Source organism: Plasmodium malariae (assembly GCF_900090045.1).
Source record: "Plasmodium malariae genome assembly, chromosome: 14".
Lineage (NCBI taxonomy): Eukaryota > Apicomplexa > Aconoidasida > Haemosporida > Plasmodiidae > Plasmodium > Plasmodium malariae.
In genome coordinates, this window is record NC_041788.1 from 1761840 (window position 1) to 1781347 (window position 19508).

At 21.5% G+C, this 19508-nt stretch overlaps 4 protein-coding genes and 1 non-coding gene across 5 annotated transcripts; 2 read left to right on the forward strand and 3 right to left on the reverse strand.

Moving 5' to 3' along the window:
* Positions 1-3432: 3432 nt before the first annotated feature.
* On the forward strand, positions 3433-4386 carry PmUG01_14047700 (iron-sulfur subunit of succinate dehydrogenase, putative; the record flags this gene model as incomplete). Its single annotated transcript, XM_029008045.1, has 1 exon — positions 3433-4386. The coding sequence occupies one exon, from the start codon at positions 3433-3435 to the stop codon at positions 4384-4386; it is 954 nt and encodes a 317-aa protein (XP_028864373.1).
* Positions 4387-6191: 1805 nt separating this feature from the next.
* On the reverse strand, positions 6192-9317 carry BDP2 (bromodomain protein 2, putative; the record flags this gene model as incomplete). Its single annotated transcript, XM_029008046.1, has 1 exon — positions 6192-9317. One exon carries the CDS (start codon positions 9315-9317, stop codon positions 6192-6194), a length of 3126 nt encoding a protein of 1041 aa, XP_028864374.1.
* A 6382-nt stretch (positions 9318-15699) lies between these two features.
* On the reverse strand, positions 15700-15863 carry PmUG01_14047900. The gene has a single exon (XR_003751958.1). It is a non-coding gene; the product is annotated as an uncharacterized ncRNA (small nuclear RNA).
* Positions 15864-17008: 1145 nt separating this feature from the next.
* On the forward strand, positions 17009-17863 carry PmUG01_14048000 (conserved Plasmodium protein, unknown function; the record flags this gene model as incomplete). Its single annotated transcript, XM_029008047.1, has 1 exon — positions 17009-17863. One exon carries the CDS (start codon positions 17009-17011, stop codon positions 17861-17863), a length of 855 nt encoding a protein of 284 aa, XP_028864375.1.
* A 425-nt stretch (positions 17864-18288) lies between these two features.
* PmUG01_14048100 (conserved Plasmodium protein, unknown function) lies at positions 18289-18792 on the reverse strand (the record flags this gene model as incomplete). The annotated part of the gene is made up of 2 exons (XM_029008048.1): positions 18289-18496; positions 18635-18792. The coding sequence occupies 2 exons, from the start codon at positions 18790-18792 to the stop codon at positions 18289-18291; spliced, it is 366 nt and encodes a 121-aa protein (XP_028864376.1).
* Positions 18793-19508: the final 716 nt, after the last annotated feature.

Genomic DNA, 19508 nt, shown 5'->3' on the forward strand with positions numbered 1-19508 from the left:
ATATCACAAGTGAACACTTTATCTTCTGTTTGATTTCGTTTATATTTTTAAATTTCTTCCTATATTTACTTATAAAGGCAATTGAAAAATATGTATGTACAATGTATATTTATTATATGAGAAATATGTACATATATATAAGTATACACTCATGTATATATTTAAATATAAATTATATTTATTATTTTGTATGAATAAAAAGGAAAAAAATAAATTTAATAATATTTACAGAGGTGAAATAAAAACTAATTAATGATAAATACATATAAAACATAAATGTAACATGAAGCATGAAGTTTTTTCTTCTTTTTTTTTTTTAAATTAATCTGTTTACTGTAATTTTTTACTTGTGTTTTTTGTTTTATTTATTTATTTATATATTTATTTATTTTTATGTTTTTTTTTTACTTAATTTGTTTTTTTAAATAAAAGTACATATCGCAAATGATACTAATCGATCAGATTATTGATATGTACATATACATATCATATATGTATATATTACATATATAAATGTTATTTTATATTCACATTTATAGATGATAAATTAAAAGTTAAACTCTTATATTAATTCTTTTTTTATATTACGTTTATACTTATATAATACATATATATATATACGCACATATGTACATTTAAATTTATTTGTATTATATATATATAACATACACAGTAACCTTTCTCACAAGTTGAATAATTTCATTATTATGAGAATGCATACAAATTTGAGAATTATTCAAAGTGCTTTGAAAAATATGCACATCTTAATTATACTATACTATACATATATATATATATATTTATATATATATATACATATGTATGTGCACATTAAAAATGTATTACTCTGCATTATTGAATTATTTTAAAATGATATATTAAGGCATACGCATTTTTTTTATTTACCGTTACGAAAAGTTGTACTGCATAACAGCCCCATAAACAATAATTCCGTTTTCACCAAGCTACTCCATTCTTTATCTTTTTAATATATGGAAACATTTTTAAATTTTGATAAAATTAAAATGAATAATTAGAGGTTTAATAATGTCAATAAATAAAAAAAATAACTCAGATAAAATATAAATTTTACTACAATTAAAAAATTATTTTTAAAGATGCTATTATATGTATGTATGCATATATGTATATATCATTACCGAAGCGACGGTAGTGATATAACTATATTTTTTATACTATTAATAAAAATGTACAAAGTATATTTTTCTATACACAATATTATAAGAAACAATAAATTATTATGACGAAATGTTAAATAGAATATGCTGTTTCATATTTTTAGTAGTTTCTTTTCTTTTCTTTTTTTTTTAATATAGATGATAATCACCTCGTAGGATTTAGTTTTTGCAGGGGTTAAATTTTTTCATAATGCATTTTTACAAGAATAGTTTTTCTTATCTTTTTTTTTTTTTTTTTGCACAAATTGAATGTACTTTCTGTAAATAATTTCCGTTTTCCTCAAAAAGAGAAAAAAAAAATATAAAATATAACATATCAAAGTATTATATTTTGATAGTTTTTATTCACTCATTTAATGAATTGTTATTAAAACAATTTATGTAGAAAAAAAAAAAAAGCATGCACACCATATTTTCCCGTTTGATACTATATAAGTAGTAAATTAAAAATAAATTACAATGTATATTCTTCTTTTATGTATAATAAAAATATAAATAAAATTTGATTGTTTATCTTAATTAGTAGTTTTTATTTAGACTTCGATAAATACGATGAAAACGTTAGAACTATAAATTATAACTCGTGTGAACTTAAGGTTACGGCGTTCTTTTCTTTTTACGTCGGAAACATTAAAGAACACAGAATTCAAGAGAAAATTGTAATATGAAAAAGGAACCTTTTTTAAAATTATAAATTTATTTAATACATTGATTAGCATATAATTATAATTATAAATAATCATTTATAAGTATGAAAAATACAGCTTATATAAATAGACTTATTTACATAAATTATAAATAACTTCTAATAAAACTAATGAAAAGAAATAATGACCTTTTTTTTTTTTTTTCCCATAATGCACGTAAAAATTGATACATCAAATAAAATGTTTGAATAATAAGATTTTGTTCATATGTTAATGTTAATATAAATTGTTTCTACATTTTAATAAACCTATTTGTACATAATATTCATGAATATATATATAACAGTTCAGTGGCTATAATGGATTGCGGGAGATATTTGTGTACATAGATAACTAAAAGAAAAGTAATTTCACAGAATAAGAAATTATATTTTCTTCCTCATTCTGGCTATATAAAAATGAGAAAACATTACATTAATAATAGGGAAATATTTAACTTTTATTCCCTTTTTCTTATTCTTTGAACAAATAAATTATTTCATAATTGCGTAATAATACTACTAATATATTTAAAAAAAAAAATGGTGGCATTAAATCAAAGTTTGCATGTATGTGTATATTTAATTCATATTATTTATATAATATATATATATTTATATAGACATTTATGCATGGCAAAAAAACAATAATTGCAATTTCCTAGTTTCTGCATACTTACCTATTTGTTTAAGTATATATAAGAATATATGTACATATGTTTAAAATGACTGTAATTATAAGTGACAAAAAGTAAAATATAAAAGAAAAATTAGCTAAAGTGTATGAAATTTTATATTTTCATATTCCTGTGGTTATTTCAAACGACTTATTTATGAATGGGAATATCTCAAGTATTTATAAATGTTTATGCATAAGAAGGATTTTTTTTTTTTTTCTCTTTTAAAACAATTTCATAAAGAAACTTATAACAGCCAAAAACAAAACACTGAAAAAAAAACACACAAAAAAAATATACACATGTATAAATATATAAATTTCAAATTTGAAGTGATATAATATCCTAAAAGTGAGAAAACATTTTGAGCAGTAAACATTCAGTAAATAATAAATTTTTTTTTGTCAATATTATTTTTTCTGTAATGTATTATATTTTAAACAATATAAATCTCCAATTTGCAGACACTTAAGTATATTTACGTATATAAGTAAATACCTACATATACACAAATATTTATACATATATATGTATATATATTTTTGTTTTTACAATAATTTATTTAATTACTCCCTTTTTACAACGCCAGTCCTTTTAGTTTAAGCAAACTGTATTATGGAAGTAATTAAACTTTTTTCTGTTTTTCGTACACCTTTTTTTTTTAGTTAAAAATTATTTATTTTCGTAAAAATATTACTGATAAGGAAAAAAAAAATTACAAAATTTATGAGTACTGAATTTATATTCTCACATACGAATGTACATATATATATATATATATGTATATGTATTTGTAAAAGTATTATGCGCTTTTTTGTATATATGTGCATTTAAAGATTTAAGCCTTTTTAAATGAAAAAAAAAAAAAAAAATGGTAAAAAAAAATGAGTTGAGATTTACTATGAACGTATTACATTACAAATCATGGTATTTATATAATAAAGTAGGGTTTTTTTCAAGTGTAAAGTCCCCATTAATTAATGAGTCTATAATTAATAATGAATCATTAAAGAATGAGTCAGAACAAACAACGAAAAATAAGGAACAAAATCAGCTAAAAAAATTTTCCATATTTAGATATAATCCTCAAAGTAATAATAAGAGACCAAAAATGCAAACGTTTGAAGTAGATATCGATAATTGTGGGCCAATGGTTTTAGACGTATTAATAAAAATAAAAGATGAAATAGATTCTACTTTGTCTTTTAGGAGGAGTTGTCGAGAAGGTATATGTGGTAGTTGTGCTATGAACATTAATGGAAAAAATGGATTAGCTTGCTTAACAGAAGTAAATAAAAACAAAAAAGAGGTTACAGAAATACATCCCTTACCAAACTTATACATTATGAAGGATTTAGTGCCAGATTTAACTAATTTTTACAATCAGTATAAATCTATTGATCCATGGTTAAAAAGAAAAACGAAAAAAGAAAAGGGACAAAAAGAATTTTATCAGTCTATTGAAGATAGAAAGAAATTAGATGGTTTATATGAATGTATTATGTGTGCTTCTTGTTCTACTTCATGCCCATCGTATTGGTGGAATCCCGAATATTATTTAGGACCTGCTACATTAATGCAAGCTTATCGATGGATTGTCGATAGTAGAGATGAATACACAGATGAACGTTTAATGGAAGTTAATGATACAATGAAATTGTATAGGTGTCATGGAATTATGAACTGTTCATTATGTTGTCCTAAAGGCTTAGACCCAGCCAAAGCCATAAGAAATATGAAGGAATTAGTTCAGCAAAAATTTTCGGAGGAAAATATAAAATCACACTCCATTTATGTGAGGGAGAAAATGGGAAAAACCAGTTAGTCGGGAATAAATGAAATAATCGAAGAAACCAAAAAAAAAGAAACGAATAAAAAAGATCTTTCTGCTAAGTCATTTATATAATAATGTAAAATTTTGAATTAGTAGTAATACATTTTTTTTTTTTTTTTACGTGTATGTTAAGTTCCTTATACGTGAGTGTTGATTTTTTATTATGTATAATAAACATAATTCATAAAATTTCGTTTTGCCTTTTTATCATTTCCCCATTTATTACAAGTGTTTACATACAAGTTTATTGCGTATTCTCTCATTTGTATAATCCATTTTTGTGTTACACTGTTTAATACATTTTTTTTTTTTTTTTTAAAACTTCTATTTAGTTATTCCTTCGTTTTATTCCATTTTATTTTTTTTGTTTTTATTGTACCAATTATTAGTTTTATTACATTTTGTTATTTTACTTTTTAATCTATTAAAACTACATAGCGCTTTTACCTTTTGTTAAATAAACCAAAAAAAGACATCTGAGTTTATATCCATTGAATAAATGATATATTATATACTGTACATATATATTTTATTGCTTTCATAACATTTATTTTATATGTTAAAGCGGCATAATGCATAAAGTGTAATTTCAACTGTTCCACGGATTTTAAATGTAACAACATATATATTGGGCAGAACGATTTTTCATTCTTCCCAAAATTTTATTAATATTTTAGGTTATTATGTTATTTCATTATTTAATTCCCCTTTTCCTAGTACTAGTAAAAGCAGGGATAAAAGAAAAATATATATATAAAACATAAATAAATAAATATATATATACATAAATACATTTTTATGCAATTATTTGTTTACATATATATGGTACGTATAACATTCGTTATTTAAAAAGCAAAAAAGAGAAAATAATATATATTAATTTCTGATTTTTATAAACCAAAAAGTATGCAGTTTTGATTTATTCTGAATATAAATACAGGCATAATAATATAATAAAATATATAGTGTGAATAACAAAAAAGGTCTCAAAAATAAATAAATAAATATATATATATATATATATATATATATATATATATATATATATGTGTATGTATGTATGTATGTATAACAATTATACTCTAGATTTGTTAAACTTCCTTTTTTTTATTAAATGTTATTTTTATTTTAAACATATATTTAAAAAAAAAAAAAAAAAGTAAAATATAAAATTAAAAAATGCATTTTTCTCTTGTTTAATAAAACTACTAAAACATGATTTGTGCTCGTACGTACACATATTCATCTAATATATATATATATATATATATGTGTACATGCAACACTAAAAATTATATATTTACGCGACAATTATTATATAATAATAACTGGTCGACAAAAGGAATTAGCTAAGTTGTAAAACGGGTTTTACAAATTTACACGTATTGATGTTGGTTTTGGGTTTTTTTTTTTTTTTTTTTTTTTTTAAATAATTTTTTTACTCTCTTTAATACATCATTATACTACTTAATATTTCTTACATTTAGAGGTTAGTTTTTTACTTTGTCAAACTTTTTTTGGTACTCAAGTAAAATTTAAAATTTTCACATATTCTAGAGAAGCATCTCTCTTAAAATATTAACAATTGCAAGCTATTTATTTGATATCTATATTAAGTGTTCAATATGTAATTTATTACATAATTATATATACATAAATATATTATGTATAATAATTCTTCCAAGTGCATATATCATTACACAAGTTATGGGAACCTTACCCCCCTTAAACTAGGTTATAAACTTATTTTTTTTTTATTTATGTGTTCTATAATTCGCCATAATTTATTTTGCTCTCTATATTTTTGCGTCATAACCCTCAGCTATTAGTTCCTTTTTGTTTATAGGAACATTTGTCTGATGTTGAGTCAAAATGGCTTGTTGAATAACTTGTCCTTTCCACTCAGGCCAAGCAGAGCCTGAGTTTTTACGATTTTTTTGGGGATTTTTTGGTGTGTCCATAGATGCTAAAAAATCTGCATGCATCCCCATAACATCTTCTCTAATTTCTAAATTTTTTTTATTTTCATCTACTGGTTTGTACTGTGGTAACGATTTTCTTCTATTATCTAAAAAATTATTTGCCATTTCTTTTTTTTTATCACTTGGTAACTGCCTTTTTACCTTTTTTTTATCATAGGAATCTGAATCCATATCAGAATCGCTATCTGTATCACTGTCGTCATCACTTGATGTTGAAAAGGTAGATGAGTCAGACGAATTTGACGATGATGAATCGGAAGAATTAGATGACGATGATATATATCTATTAGCTCTTCGTTTATCATAATGATCATTATTATTATTATTATTCATGTAATTTTTGTTGTTGTTAATATTCTTCATGGGTATTTTTCCTTTTGCAATATTGCAATTAGGAATTTGTTCAGAAGATATTAAAGAAGCTTTATACTGTTCTAAATTAATTCTACCCATATGGTTAATGTATAAAAATATTCTTTTCTGTTTTTCTATAGATAATAAATCAGTATCAAAAGTGAAAAATTTATCAAACATATGATTTTCTGCTAATATACCCAAGTCATCTTGTATTATTTCAAGCGCGGCTCTTCTTTGATTCGGAGCTAATCTTCTTAAATTTTTAAAAAGTAAATTAACTTGATAATTATTTAATCCTTTATCATTAATTCCTATTTTCTGTATTCCCGGTGGTTCGGGTATAGTACCAATACTAGGTGGTTCGAATTCTATAGAATTATTACTATTATTGTTGTTATTACTATTATTCTTAATTAAATTAGAGAAATTATCCTTTTTATTATTTATAAACTTTTCATGAGTATTTTTCGAAGAAACATTTGATGTCTGTTTATTTGTATTATATAATTTATCTCCTTTTTTATTATGTATAGGATATACAATATTGCTAGAAGATGTATTCACATTACTATTCATAAATCCACTACCACCACCTGCTCCTGTCTTGACCATATTATTATTATTCCTTCTTTTAGCAGGGTGATAATTACTTCTACTATTTGTAGTGTTATTCCTTTTATTATTATTATTATCTGAACTAATATTATCACTGCTATTGCTACTATAACTGCTACTACTATTCCTGCTTCTACTAATGTTATCATCATAATCATAATTATTCGATAATATTTCATTATATTTATTCATATCTAAATATACAGAATTCGTGTTTTTTGTGAACTCGGAAAGAAGACTTTCCATTTTGGAATTTTGTTTTACTAACCTATCAAATTCTTTAGCTAATTTATAGGCATCATTCCAAACACAATTTTTGACTTTGTGATAAGTAAAAGCATTAAAAAAAATTTGTCTAACATCCTGTTGCCATTCAAAAGGATTATTATATTTATTATTTAATAATTTATTTTCGATTGTTTGAAAATCCATTGGATTTTTTATTATATTAAAATAATTTGGTATTCCATCTAATTCTGGGTTTACTGGTTCTAAAAACCAGCAACAATATTCTTTTTTTTTTAACTTATGTAATATCTTAAAACAATTATTTTTCCATAGATTCCTTGTTTTATAAACTCTTTTTTTATATGTTCTTTTGTGTTGTTCATATTCTTCAACTGTGCTATCTTCATGAAAGTTACTACTATTTCTTTGTCTTTTTTTTAACATCTCCTTTCCACCTCCTGCCCCGGGTGCTCCTTTTTTATTATTATTATTATTATTATTACAAGTACTACTACTGTTATATCTTGACATTTTCCCCTTTCCAGCATTTGTTAAAGTACCATGTGAATTCTTGTTAACATTACTATTACTGTTTTTATTATTACTATTATCTACTTCATTTTTACTAATTCCACCTTTTCTAGTTAAATTACTTTTATTTTGTTGAATTTTTTCATTTTCATGATATTTTGAGTTAGCTAATAATGAACTGCTACTACCCTGTCTATTATTCCCTCTTAGGTCAAGGGTACTATGAGTAGAATTACTAACATTGTTATTATTTTTTTCATTTATAGTGTTTCTCCTATCACCTTTTACAAGAAGAGTTGATTTTTCATCTTCATTATTATTGTTTATTATTTTTTTTTTATTGGTCTCTTTTTGCTTATCATTATTATTTTCTTTAGTAATAGCACTCCATTCTTCTTTAGAATAAAATTTGTCAAAAGATTTCTTTGACTTTCTCTTTCCTGCATCATATATATTATTTGATAAAGAACAACGTAAATTTTTAATTTCATTTAGGTGTCTTTTCGATATGGCTGTGAACGTATTTCTTTTTTCGGATTTCGATTTTTCGCAGTTTATTTCATAAAATCGAAATCCTAATAAATTCATTGCATTCGATATATAAGTTAACTCATCTTCTGTTAAATATAATATACCTCTTTCGAAGCTTCTTACATCATCTACATTATTAAAAAATGCATTCTTTACATTACTTTTTGTTATGTTTTCTTCTTCACAATTTAAAAATATATTGTTACTTGTTTGATTACTGTTACTATTACTATTAGTGTTACTATTTGTATTACTGTTATTATTATTATCATTATAACTGCAGTTATCACTTGCATTATTTATTCTGTTAAAATGGATGCCATCATTTAAGTTGTGACTTACACAATGGCATTTGTTGTTACCATCACTGCCAATACTGTTACCTTTTTCATTGGTATTGTTATTATTATCAATGCTATGATTACTATCATTGTTATGATTACAGTTGTTGTTATCATTATCGTCATCATTAAAATAGTTTATGTCATATCCATTATCGTCAATCGTATTTTCATTTGAAAGAGAGCTGTAATTCATATTATTATTTTTGACGCAGTCATTATTTATATTATTAATGTCATTATTATTCCTATGTGGATCAAATATATTATTATTCATATCATTATTATTGTTACTAACATTACGAAAATTGCTCATTTCATCATTATTTGAATTCATCTTATTTATATTACTAATACTGCTATTATTCTGTCGTTTTGAAACCCGTTTTGTTCTCCTTCCCTTCTTTTTGTTACGACAATTATTATCGTTTCACTTGATTTTTTTTTTTTTATTTTATAATAACATAATTATTGTTCTTTGTAGTAACATTATTATTATCACTATTAAGAAGTAATTACGTTATTATTTTTTTCAATTAAAATTGATATTATCAACTACTGTTGTGTATTTACACATAACGTAGCATTTATTTTATTCACATTATCTCTCAATTCCTTAAAATCTGTATTTATTATTATTCAAATTATTTAATGCATTTATATTTTTGGAAATATCATTGTATGTGTGTATTATAATTATTAGCACGAACTTCCTTTTCTTTTTTGTTTTTCTTACTATAACTATATTACATACGAATTATTTTTACAATATTATGTGTAAATTATTATTAAAATATTATATATGAATTAATTTTAATATATATATATATGAATTATTATTAGTACTAAATACTTGGTTAATGGAATTTATCACACTTTATGTTGTAATCAAAATTACCATTTAATTTTATAGTACTTTATTAATTGATAATATTTTCTTTTTTCCTTTTTTTTATGCTCTCACTTTTTTCCGTTTTTTATTTTTGTTTTTTTGTTTTTTTGTTTTTTTTTTGTGTACTATTTATTTCATGTTTCTTTTTTTTTTATTAAATATTTTGTAACTTACATCCCCTTCTACTATTATATTTAATGTTTATATATTTTATAAAAATATTATCATAATAATAATGGGTGGTTATTTCATTTTTTGTTGATAATATATCAAGCCTTTTAACGAATACATATCATCTATAACGTAAATAATAAAAAAATTTCGATTTTATTATTTGACGATGATATATACTACTTTCGCATTCTCTCGAATTATTATTTTTATATTCACTTGTACTTAATAATAACTTCGTTATTTTATATTTTATATATATTAACATTAAAAAAAATTCTCATTTGTTCTTACCGTCGTTAAAAAGATGGTAAAACATATATATAAATATTATGTATTCATAACTAGTTTATAATACTGTACATGTAATTACTTATATACATGTACTTATATATACTTAAAAAATTATATATAGTAATTTAATATATATATATGTATGTACTTATAAGTACTTAAATATATATTATATATATATGTACTCAAATATATATATATGCGCTTAGATGTATATTTATGTACTTATATATATATAATGTAATTATATATATATAAAAGTACTTAAGTACATATATATTATATATATTTAATATATATATATGTACTTTAATACATAAATAAGTACTTGTACATATATATATATAATATATGTACTTCATATATATATATATATGTACAATAAATATAGAATATATCATAAATATGCAAAATATTTTTAAATAAAAAAAAAAAATTAAAATATAAAAATTTTTAAAATAATATATGTAAGAAAAAAAAAAAAAAAAAAAAATTTCATGCTTATTTTTATTATTTTAAAACAAACAAAAATACATTACTAATTTTATTTAATTTAATTTAATTTTTCATTTTAAGTATTTTTTTATGTCATAAATGCAATTTTATGTTACATATATATATGTATATATTATATATATATATATATATATATATATATATATATATATATATATATATATATAATATACATTTTTTGTTATTTTATTTTATAAATTTAATTTAAATTTTTAAGTTAATTGCATTTTTTATTAATCTCTTAAATCTTATTGTTTTTTTTGTTTTTTTTAATTTAAATATGTTCTACTTCGTGCGTTTTTATCCTTTTTTTTTATTATTTTTTAATTTTTATTATTTTTTTTTTCCCATATTCATATAGCAAAATAAGTATAAAAATACGAACATGCAAAATTCAAATAAAACCCTCTTTTCTTTTTTTTTTTTTGTTAATATATTTATATTTTTCAAAAAGCTAATATATACCTAGTAAATATATTTTTTTTTTGTATTATTTCGAAATTTTATTATTCCTGAATATAAAATAAAAAATATAATATATTTACCATAATTATTTTTTATAAGAGTTTAAAAAAAAAATATTCTATTTGTATTTTATATTTTTCGTTATTTCCAATATTCTCTTTATATACTTATTAGCTATCTTTCGTTATGATAAGGAGGAAGCATTTATGCTGCTGCATTATTTTTTATATAATATTTATGTACTTTGAAACTTTTTATTTTTTCTTATTTAATGTTAATATTTACATATCAAATAATTTTTATATGATATATTTTGAATTAATCAGAGCAAATAAGAATAATAATAATGTATTAAATTTATAAGTCTATTAAAATTAGTAAGAAGATTAAATGGCTGTAAATATTTGAAAAATTAAATGATGCAGAATCGTATATTTATTTTTTAAAGTATATATGGGAAATGATAGTGGATACTAATATGTACTTATATATATATTTACATTATATACATATTACATATATTAAACTTATTTTTAATATTTTTTTATATATCATGTTAAATGTATATTATTATAATCCTTATATATTTTACATAATTATATGGTAAAATAAAATACGTACAGAAAAGTTCATTTTTTTATACTATGCTACTTATAACAGCTGCATTTCTATAAGGGCAAAAAAAAAAAAAAAAATATATATATATAATATATATGTATATATTATTTATTAATTTTGTAACAAGAAAATAGATTGTAAATTTGTTTTATATCCTTCTAAATGATTAGCTCTTGCCTACATACAACTTACACGTTGAATATGTATAATTGTAAAAGGAATATGTGATTATGGGTAATCTTATCCAATTTTCCGCTGCAAGAGTATCCCATAAAATTTTTATTATTATGTTTGTTTAAGGATAATTTATATTTTAAATTATTTTACATTCATTTAATTAAAAAAAAATAGTATTGTATTTATTTTAAATAAAGACAATAGTAGGAATACAATTATTTTTGAATGAATTTTTGTTTTTATATAACTTTTTTTTTTTTTTTCTTAATTTTTGGTCTATTATAATATATATATTTTAGTTGGTTTTTATAATAATATTTTAAAGAATTTTCATATCAATTATTATTTGTTTTTTGTATATTTTTAAAATGCATAACATGCATAAGGCTATTTTTATCATCCGTCAAATATATATTTACAGACATTTACATCTTAAATATATAGATATTTAATAATTTCCCTTATTTTTATTACACAACCCCCCTAGCATTTATATTAATACTTTTTCTATTTTTTGTTTTGTTTACATATAATTTTCGTTTTTCAGTTAGAAAATAAAAGTTCTATATTCAGAAAAGTGTCTATTTTAAAGGTCAATAATTACGATAATAAAATATTGTAAAATATACCTTAAGTTATTTTATATAATTTTTTATTTCCCCCTTTTTATCTGATAATACTTTATTACTATATTTTTGTAGTATATATTTTACTGATAATATATTATTATGATATGTATGTGTGAAAAGAAGGAACATAAAATATTTTAAGTATTATTTACGTAATATACGAATATATATTTCCCTGCAAAAAACGTATATATAAGTATATTATTTTTTATTTTATTTACCGTTATAAGGAAATCATGAGTGTCAAAGTTATTTATTATGAATAGTGAAGATATCCTCGAAGAATATATATATACAGTATATATATATATATACATATTAAAAAAGGAAAAATAAATGTAGTTGTTATATATTTAAATTACATTTCAATTAATCACGCTTCTTTCAATTTTAAATAATAATTCTGTAAAAAAAAGAAAAAAAAAAAAAGAGGTATATATTTTTAATTTTATCTTTGTAAATTTTTTCCTTATTTTCCTTCAAAGCTTGATATACTATTTTACAATTAAAAAAAAAAAAAAATCACAATAAGTAAAGATATAAGTAAATATGAAAAAACTAAGCTTTACATTTAACTATATAAAGTTAAAACATTTTGAAATTAGTTTTATTTGTAACGTAAAAATGTGCACGTTGTAACTTCGAATAATAATTAAATCAAAATAAAACTTATTTTAAGTAGGCATATTAAGCTTTTAAGGAAGATATAGAAGCATATGTATATAAATGCATGGGCATGTATGTTAATATATACATATGCGTCATTTGATATAAAGTATTCTCGAAACCTTTTTTTTGAAATATAAATACGTAAAATAGATAATTTTTAATCAAATAACGCTAATTTTTCATTAAAATTAAAACATAAAAATTAATCATGTAAAATATTTAGGAAATTTCGCAAGAAAATAGAAAAATGGAAATTTATATAAATATTTTGTTTGAACATATTTACCTAATCAATTTTTTATTATGCAATTTTTATAAGAAAAAAAGATTGAAAATTTCCAACATTTAATTAAATGAAGACACAAAATTAAGTACTCCCCTGATTGAAGCATTTGCATTTCCGCTTTTTAATTTTTTATTCCTTTGAAAAAAAAAAGTTCATATGTACTCTTACATTCTTATATGCATTCATATATATATGTATACAATATATGCACAAAAGTCAATTCAATAGCAGTGTCTATTTTAAGATTAAATAAACCTGTATATTTTTCTATAGGATTCTACAAAATATAAAAGGACGATATGATATACTCATCAAATTGTATTTTCGCCTTCTTGATAATATATCTCCATTTTTTTTTTTTTCGTCAAAAAAAAATGATGAATAGTTATAAAAAATAAAATTTAATATTTAATTAATAGCTTCAGAAAATGTTTCTTTTAAAAATTATGTTTAAACTATAGTATAAAATAAAAAGTTAACCTTAAACCGATGTATCATAAATAAAAAGCAAGTAACAATAGCAAAATAAAAAAAAAACTTAATAGGCTATGTAAATTTTTTCGATGAGTACTGACCGCATTACTGTACATGAAAAACATATTCACAGAAATGAAGAAAATAAATGAAAAGAATGGATATTACTAAAGTGATTAAAAATAGTCACCCTTTGCACATATATTACATTTCAAGGCTTAACTCTTAAAGTTAAGAAACACCATTAGCAGTGATAACAGTGAGTCATTAAATATTTCTTTTATAAGAGAAAACAGTAAGTTTTATTTTATGCTGCTTATCCTGCAATTTTTTGGCAGAATGCGTGCACATTATATGTAATGTACATAAAAAAATATGTTCATATATAGATATAAATATATAAATACATAAACTTTATCAAAATAATTTCTTCCCCAACTTCTTACTGTAATTATTACTAAACTAACATTTTACTTTTTTTTTAATGAAAAAAAAATTAAATGTCATTTAAAAGAAGTCGTCAACGAAATTAAAATTTTTTAAGGGAAATTCAATTTATTGCAAAAGATTTCACTAAATGAAGGTTTAAATAACTGAACAATAAACTTGCATAAAAAAAAAAAATGTGGTAAATAATAAAATTCACATCATATTTTGTAGTGCTTCAAATAATATCAATAATTTTAATTAAGCATATAGATATACTAATATATGGAAAGTTTAACAAGCTATATGGATAATATATATTCCTCATTAAAATAAAAAAAAAAATTAAAAAAAATCGAAAAAAAAATTACAATTTTTGAAAAATTTCATTTTAAATGTGTAGAGCTTAAGTAACCTTTTTAAAATTATTACGAAATATTTTTTGCCTTAAAAATGGCTATTTAACTAAATATATATATATATATATATATTTTTATATACATTACAAATTATAACATTTTTATGAACATGTCAAAATATATGGATTGGAGAACATTTAAAATATAATAAGATATATAAATTTCTTCATACGATTTTATATATATACATATATATTTATATATAAATATACATTTGTAACAGTAAAATTAATTCCCTATTCTGTTATAGTTTTCTTAAACAACATAAATGTATAAATTGCTATATTTAATAATAATGTTATTATGTGCTCATTTTATGAATACTGTTTTTTCCATATAACACAAAAAAAAAAAAATATATTTTATAAAAATATTACACCTGTGTGTGCTTAATTTTTTTAAATAATTCCTATTATAAATAATCTTCTATATTATTTTAAAAAAAACTGAAAGAGCTGAGGATATTGATATAATATTTTTATAATAGCACTAATTTTATAACTTTATGAAAATATTACGTTTTAGCAAATACTGTCAATACTGTCAATATGCTTAACATACTTACCCTCTTCTTAAACATAATTAAAAACATATAAATTTACTTTTTCTATATATTTTTTTTAACTTTGCTAATTATGAAAAAGATTATGCAAAAAATTGATAATTTAATTACTGTAGGGTTAATGGCATAATCATAAGATGAAGTATGCCACGGGCAAAAATTTTGCTGTTAGCACCTTCCATGTGGAAAGTCTATAGCTCATCACAGTCAGCTGAGTGCAATGCTCTGCTCCGAACTACGTCAGGGTAATTCGTGAGCTACCCCAAACGCCAGCCAGGTAAGTTGAAAATAAATAGTGCGTTTAATCATTATGTTATTTTTTGAATACTAAAATTGTACTTCATCATTTTATATTAAAATTTTCATCGATTTATGACTATTTCGAAGCGAAATAACATTTTAAAATTTTCTTTCTTTTTCTTCTTAATATGTTTTTTAATTTTAATTTGGAAGGAATTTTATTTTCATGTATTAATAACTTTTTCTTCAATTTTTCGATGCAAAAAATGATAAGCAGGTGTTTATTTTATACGTATATACATGACTACATTGATAGTGATATTATTGCACTCTTTTATGATTTCATTTTTTTTTTTTTTTTTAAATAAACATCAACGAATGATTAATCTCTTTGAAATAGGGGAATGGAAAAAAAACATGTAAAACATGTTTAATTTGCATATTTCATTCAAGTTCAGAAATTAAAATAAGAGGAGAAAAAAAAAAGAAAAATAATTGAAGCGTAAAAAACGTTCTTACACAAATATTACATTCTATACTAACAAACATAACATATAAAGAAAACAGTATTCTCCTCATACCTTCTTAGATTACTCTATGTTTAGGTAAAATAATTTTTGAAAATTCTTGTTTTTTTTTCTTTATATATATATATATATATATATATATATATATTTTTTTTTTTTTTTTTTTTTTGAGACTTCCATTCTTTGTTAACTGATAAAAGGCAAATTTATATCATTTTTATTCTGTAAAAAGGTTAATAAAAATAGTAGGAGTTTATATGATCATTTCTTTTGTATGTATATTAATTCTCCTCGCACAGGCAGTCATAAGATAATCGATAAATCTACAGGGTTGTAGAATCTTTTTCAAAGGAAACAAACCACTTATTTTCCCATTTTTTTTCTTTTTTTTTTTTTAACGTTATGTATTATACTTTCGATGTAAATTATATAAAGACCCTCTGATGTGTTGTAAATTTAAACTAAATTAATTCATATTATTTCCATTTCTCTTCGTTCGAGTTCTTAAGTTGTAAATTCAGGATATGTTACAATGACACTGTGGCTCTAAATTTTTACATAGTTATAGTGTTCTTTTTACATAAATAAGAGCTCGTTAATATTTTTCGTTTTGACGATTAAACCAAATAAGGGAGAAAAAAAAATTAGACAAAATGAGTAAAAATGAGTGAAAGTGTTGAACAAATATTCGATGATTTTATATCGGACTTCTATAATAAGAATGAAAATAGTAGAGATGGTGATACTAGTGAAAAAAAGAACGCAAATTTAATAAAAAATAGTGAAAACAAACTAATTGATGATAATATATTATTAAATACTCTGGGGGAAAAGAATTTTTTTAAATATACCGAATATTCGTTAAGTAGCTTATACATATCTGATGAAAATATACCTATTGATGAAGATGCAAATTTTCAAAAATTAATAAATATTATTACGAAAGCATCAGATGTTAACAATAAATTTAAATGGGTGGATTATTATTTTAAATTTGATTTAAAAGAAGAATCGAATATATTATCACCACGGTCACAAAATAAAGATTTTCTCTTTAGAGAATATTTAGAACCAAATCATTTAAAAAACATATCATTATTAAGAAAATATGAACAAGGTGCCATCTTAAAATCATCTGAAAAAAATAAAGTAGACATTAAAATTGTTTCGGAATACATCGTTCATAGTAGTTATAAAAAGGTAATTACATCGTTTGATTACAATTTGAGTCATAAAATTTTCGCACAAGCTCATATATTTCATAATAAATATGGAAATAGTAATCACATCGTTATCTTGGTTTTAAGGCATTACAAGGATGCAAATTTTTTAATTCCTTTATATCAAGATAGAGTTCTTGTTCAAGTGAAATCCTATTCTAATGATAATAAATATTCAGAAATAACTCAAAAAAATCTTTTACAATACGCAGAAATTTTTAAGCCTTTTATTTCTCTCAGAAAGGTTGACTACAACTTTGTGGAGCAAATCAAAGAGAAAATAACCTTTGCATTTTAAAATTTTAAACAGCTTAATCATAGGAATGTACATATGCACGTTTGCATGTATGTATGCACTTATTGTGGGTTTGTGTGTGTTTTTACATTTATGTTAGGAAGAAGTTATATGCACCTATTAACCCCTGGAATCCCTTCTTTAATATTTTAAAAGAGTTTCTTTTTTATTGTATTTTGTTGTTTATATATGAAATTCACAAAATTTTTACGAAAAATTAGTATATATAACTGTATGAATACATAAATTTTTGGGTAAACATGAATATACATATGTATATATATATATATTTTTTTTTTTTCGCGTTACCACACTTTTTACAGTCTTTTCGTATTAGTTATATTCATATATCAATATAAATTTTTTTTATTAAATATATTTAAACTTTTAGTATTGCACAAAAATTTTGAATTATATACATTCTGTTTTCATACTTTTTTATTATTAAATAAAATAGGCTTCTCTGTTTCTATTTCTAGAATGCTATTATCTTCTATCATTGTATCAACCTCCATTGGTAAAGTATTGACCTCAGTGCTGTTGCACGATTTATGAGAATCGAATTTTTCTACTCCAACTTTTTCTTCACTCTCATTCTCGGAACTTTCGAATTCTTTACATATTTCCGATATACCTCTAATTAGAAAAAATACTTTTTTTAATATTTTTTTAATTTATTTATCTAGATATTCATAAATATTATTAAATATTCTTATATATTTTTATAAATATTTATGTATATCTCTTTTTTTTTTTTTCTATTTGATTTAATACCCGTCTTCTATATTATACCAGAACTTATACGAATTATCAACGTCAGACAATGTAGAATTAGAAAAATCGTCAGCTTCTTCATACATAGAAAGACTCTTAGTTTCATTTGTTTTTATAACAATATCTTTTTTCGATAACTCCTCTCTTTTGTATTTCATGATGTTTTATCTACTATATTATTTATAGGAATAATATTAAACTTGTATATTTTTTAAACAAAATATTGCATGTATTGTTTTACTAACTACTTTTCGTTTTTTTTTTTTTTCTTTTACTACGTTATTGAACATTTTTCTATATATTATTTTGGGAAATAATAAAATATAGGTATATATTTTTTTTTTTTTTTTTTTTACATAATTGTTATCATTGTAAAAAAAAAAAATAATACTTTTGATAATTATGTAATATTTGCAAGATTGTATATAAAAAAATATATGCATTATTTGTCTATTTCCATTATTATAGTGTTTTTTTTTTTTTAAATTTGCATTAATATGAGACATTCGTTTAATAAGTTTATTTGTATCCTTGAAAAGGTATTATAAGATCTACGGGTATTTGTAAAAATACCACATAATATTAGTTAATGTAACATAAATATAAAGCATCCTTGAAAAAAAGAAAAATTAAAGTGTAAGATATATATATATATATATATATATATATATATAGAGTGGATGTCATATATAAGAGATAGAAAAAGTATAAAATGGGCTAAAAAGTAAAAAGAATCAAACAAGCGAAAAAAAAAAAAAAAGATTGAGGCATTTTGCGTATAAACCAGATATAATATGTATTCACACAAAGGAACATTACCCAAATAAAGGAGTCCATAAGGAACATTAAAAAACGAGCTCTTTCCGTCAAAAAT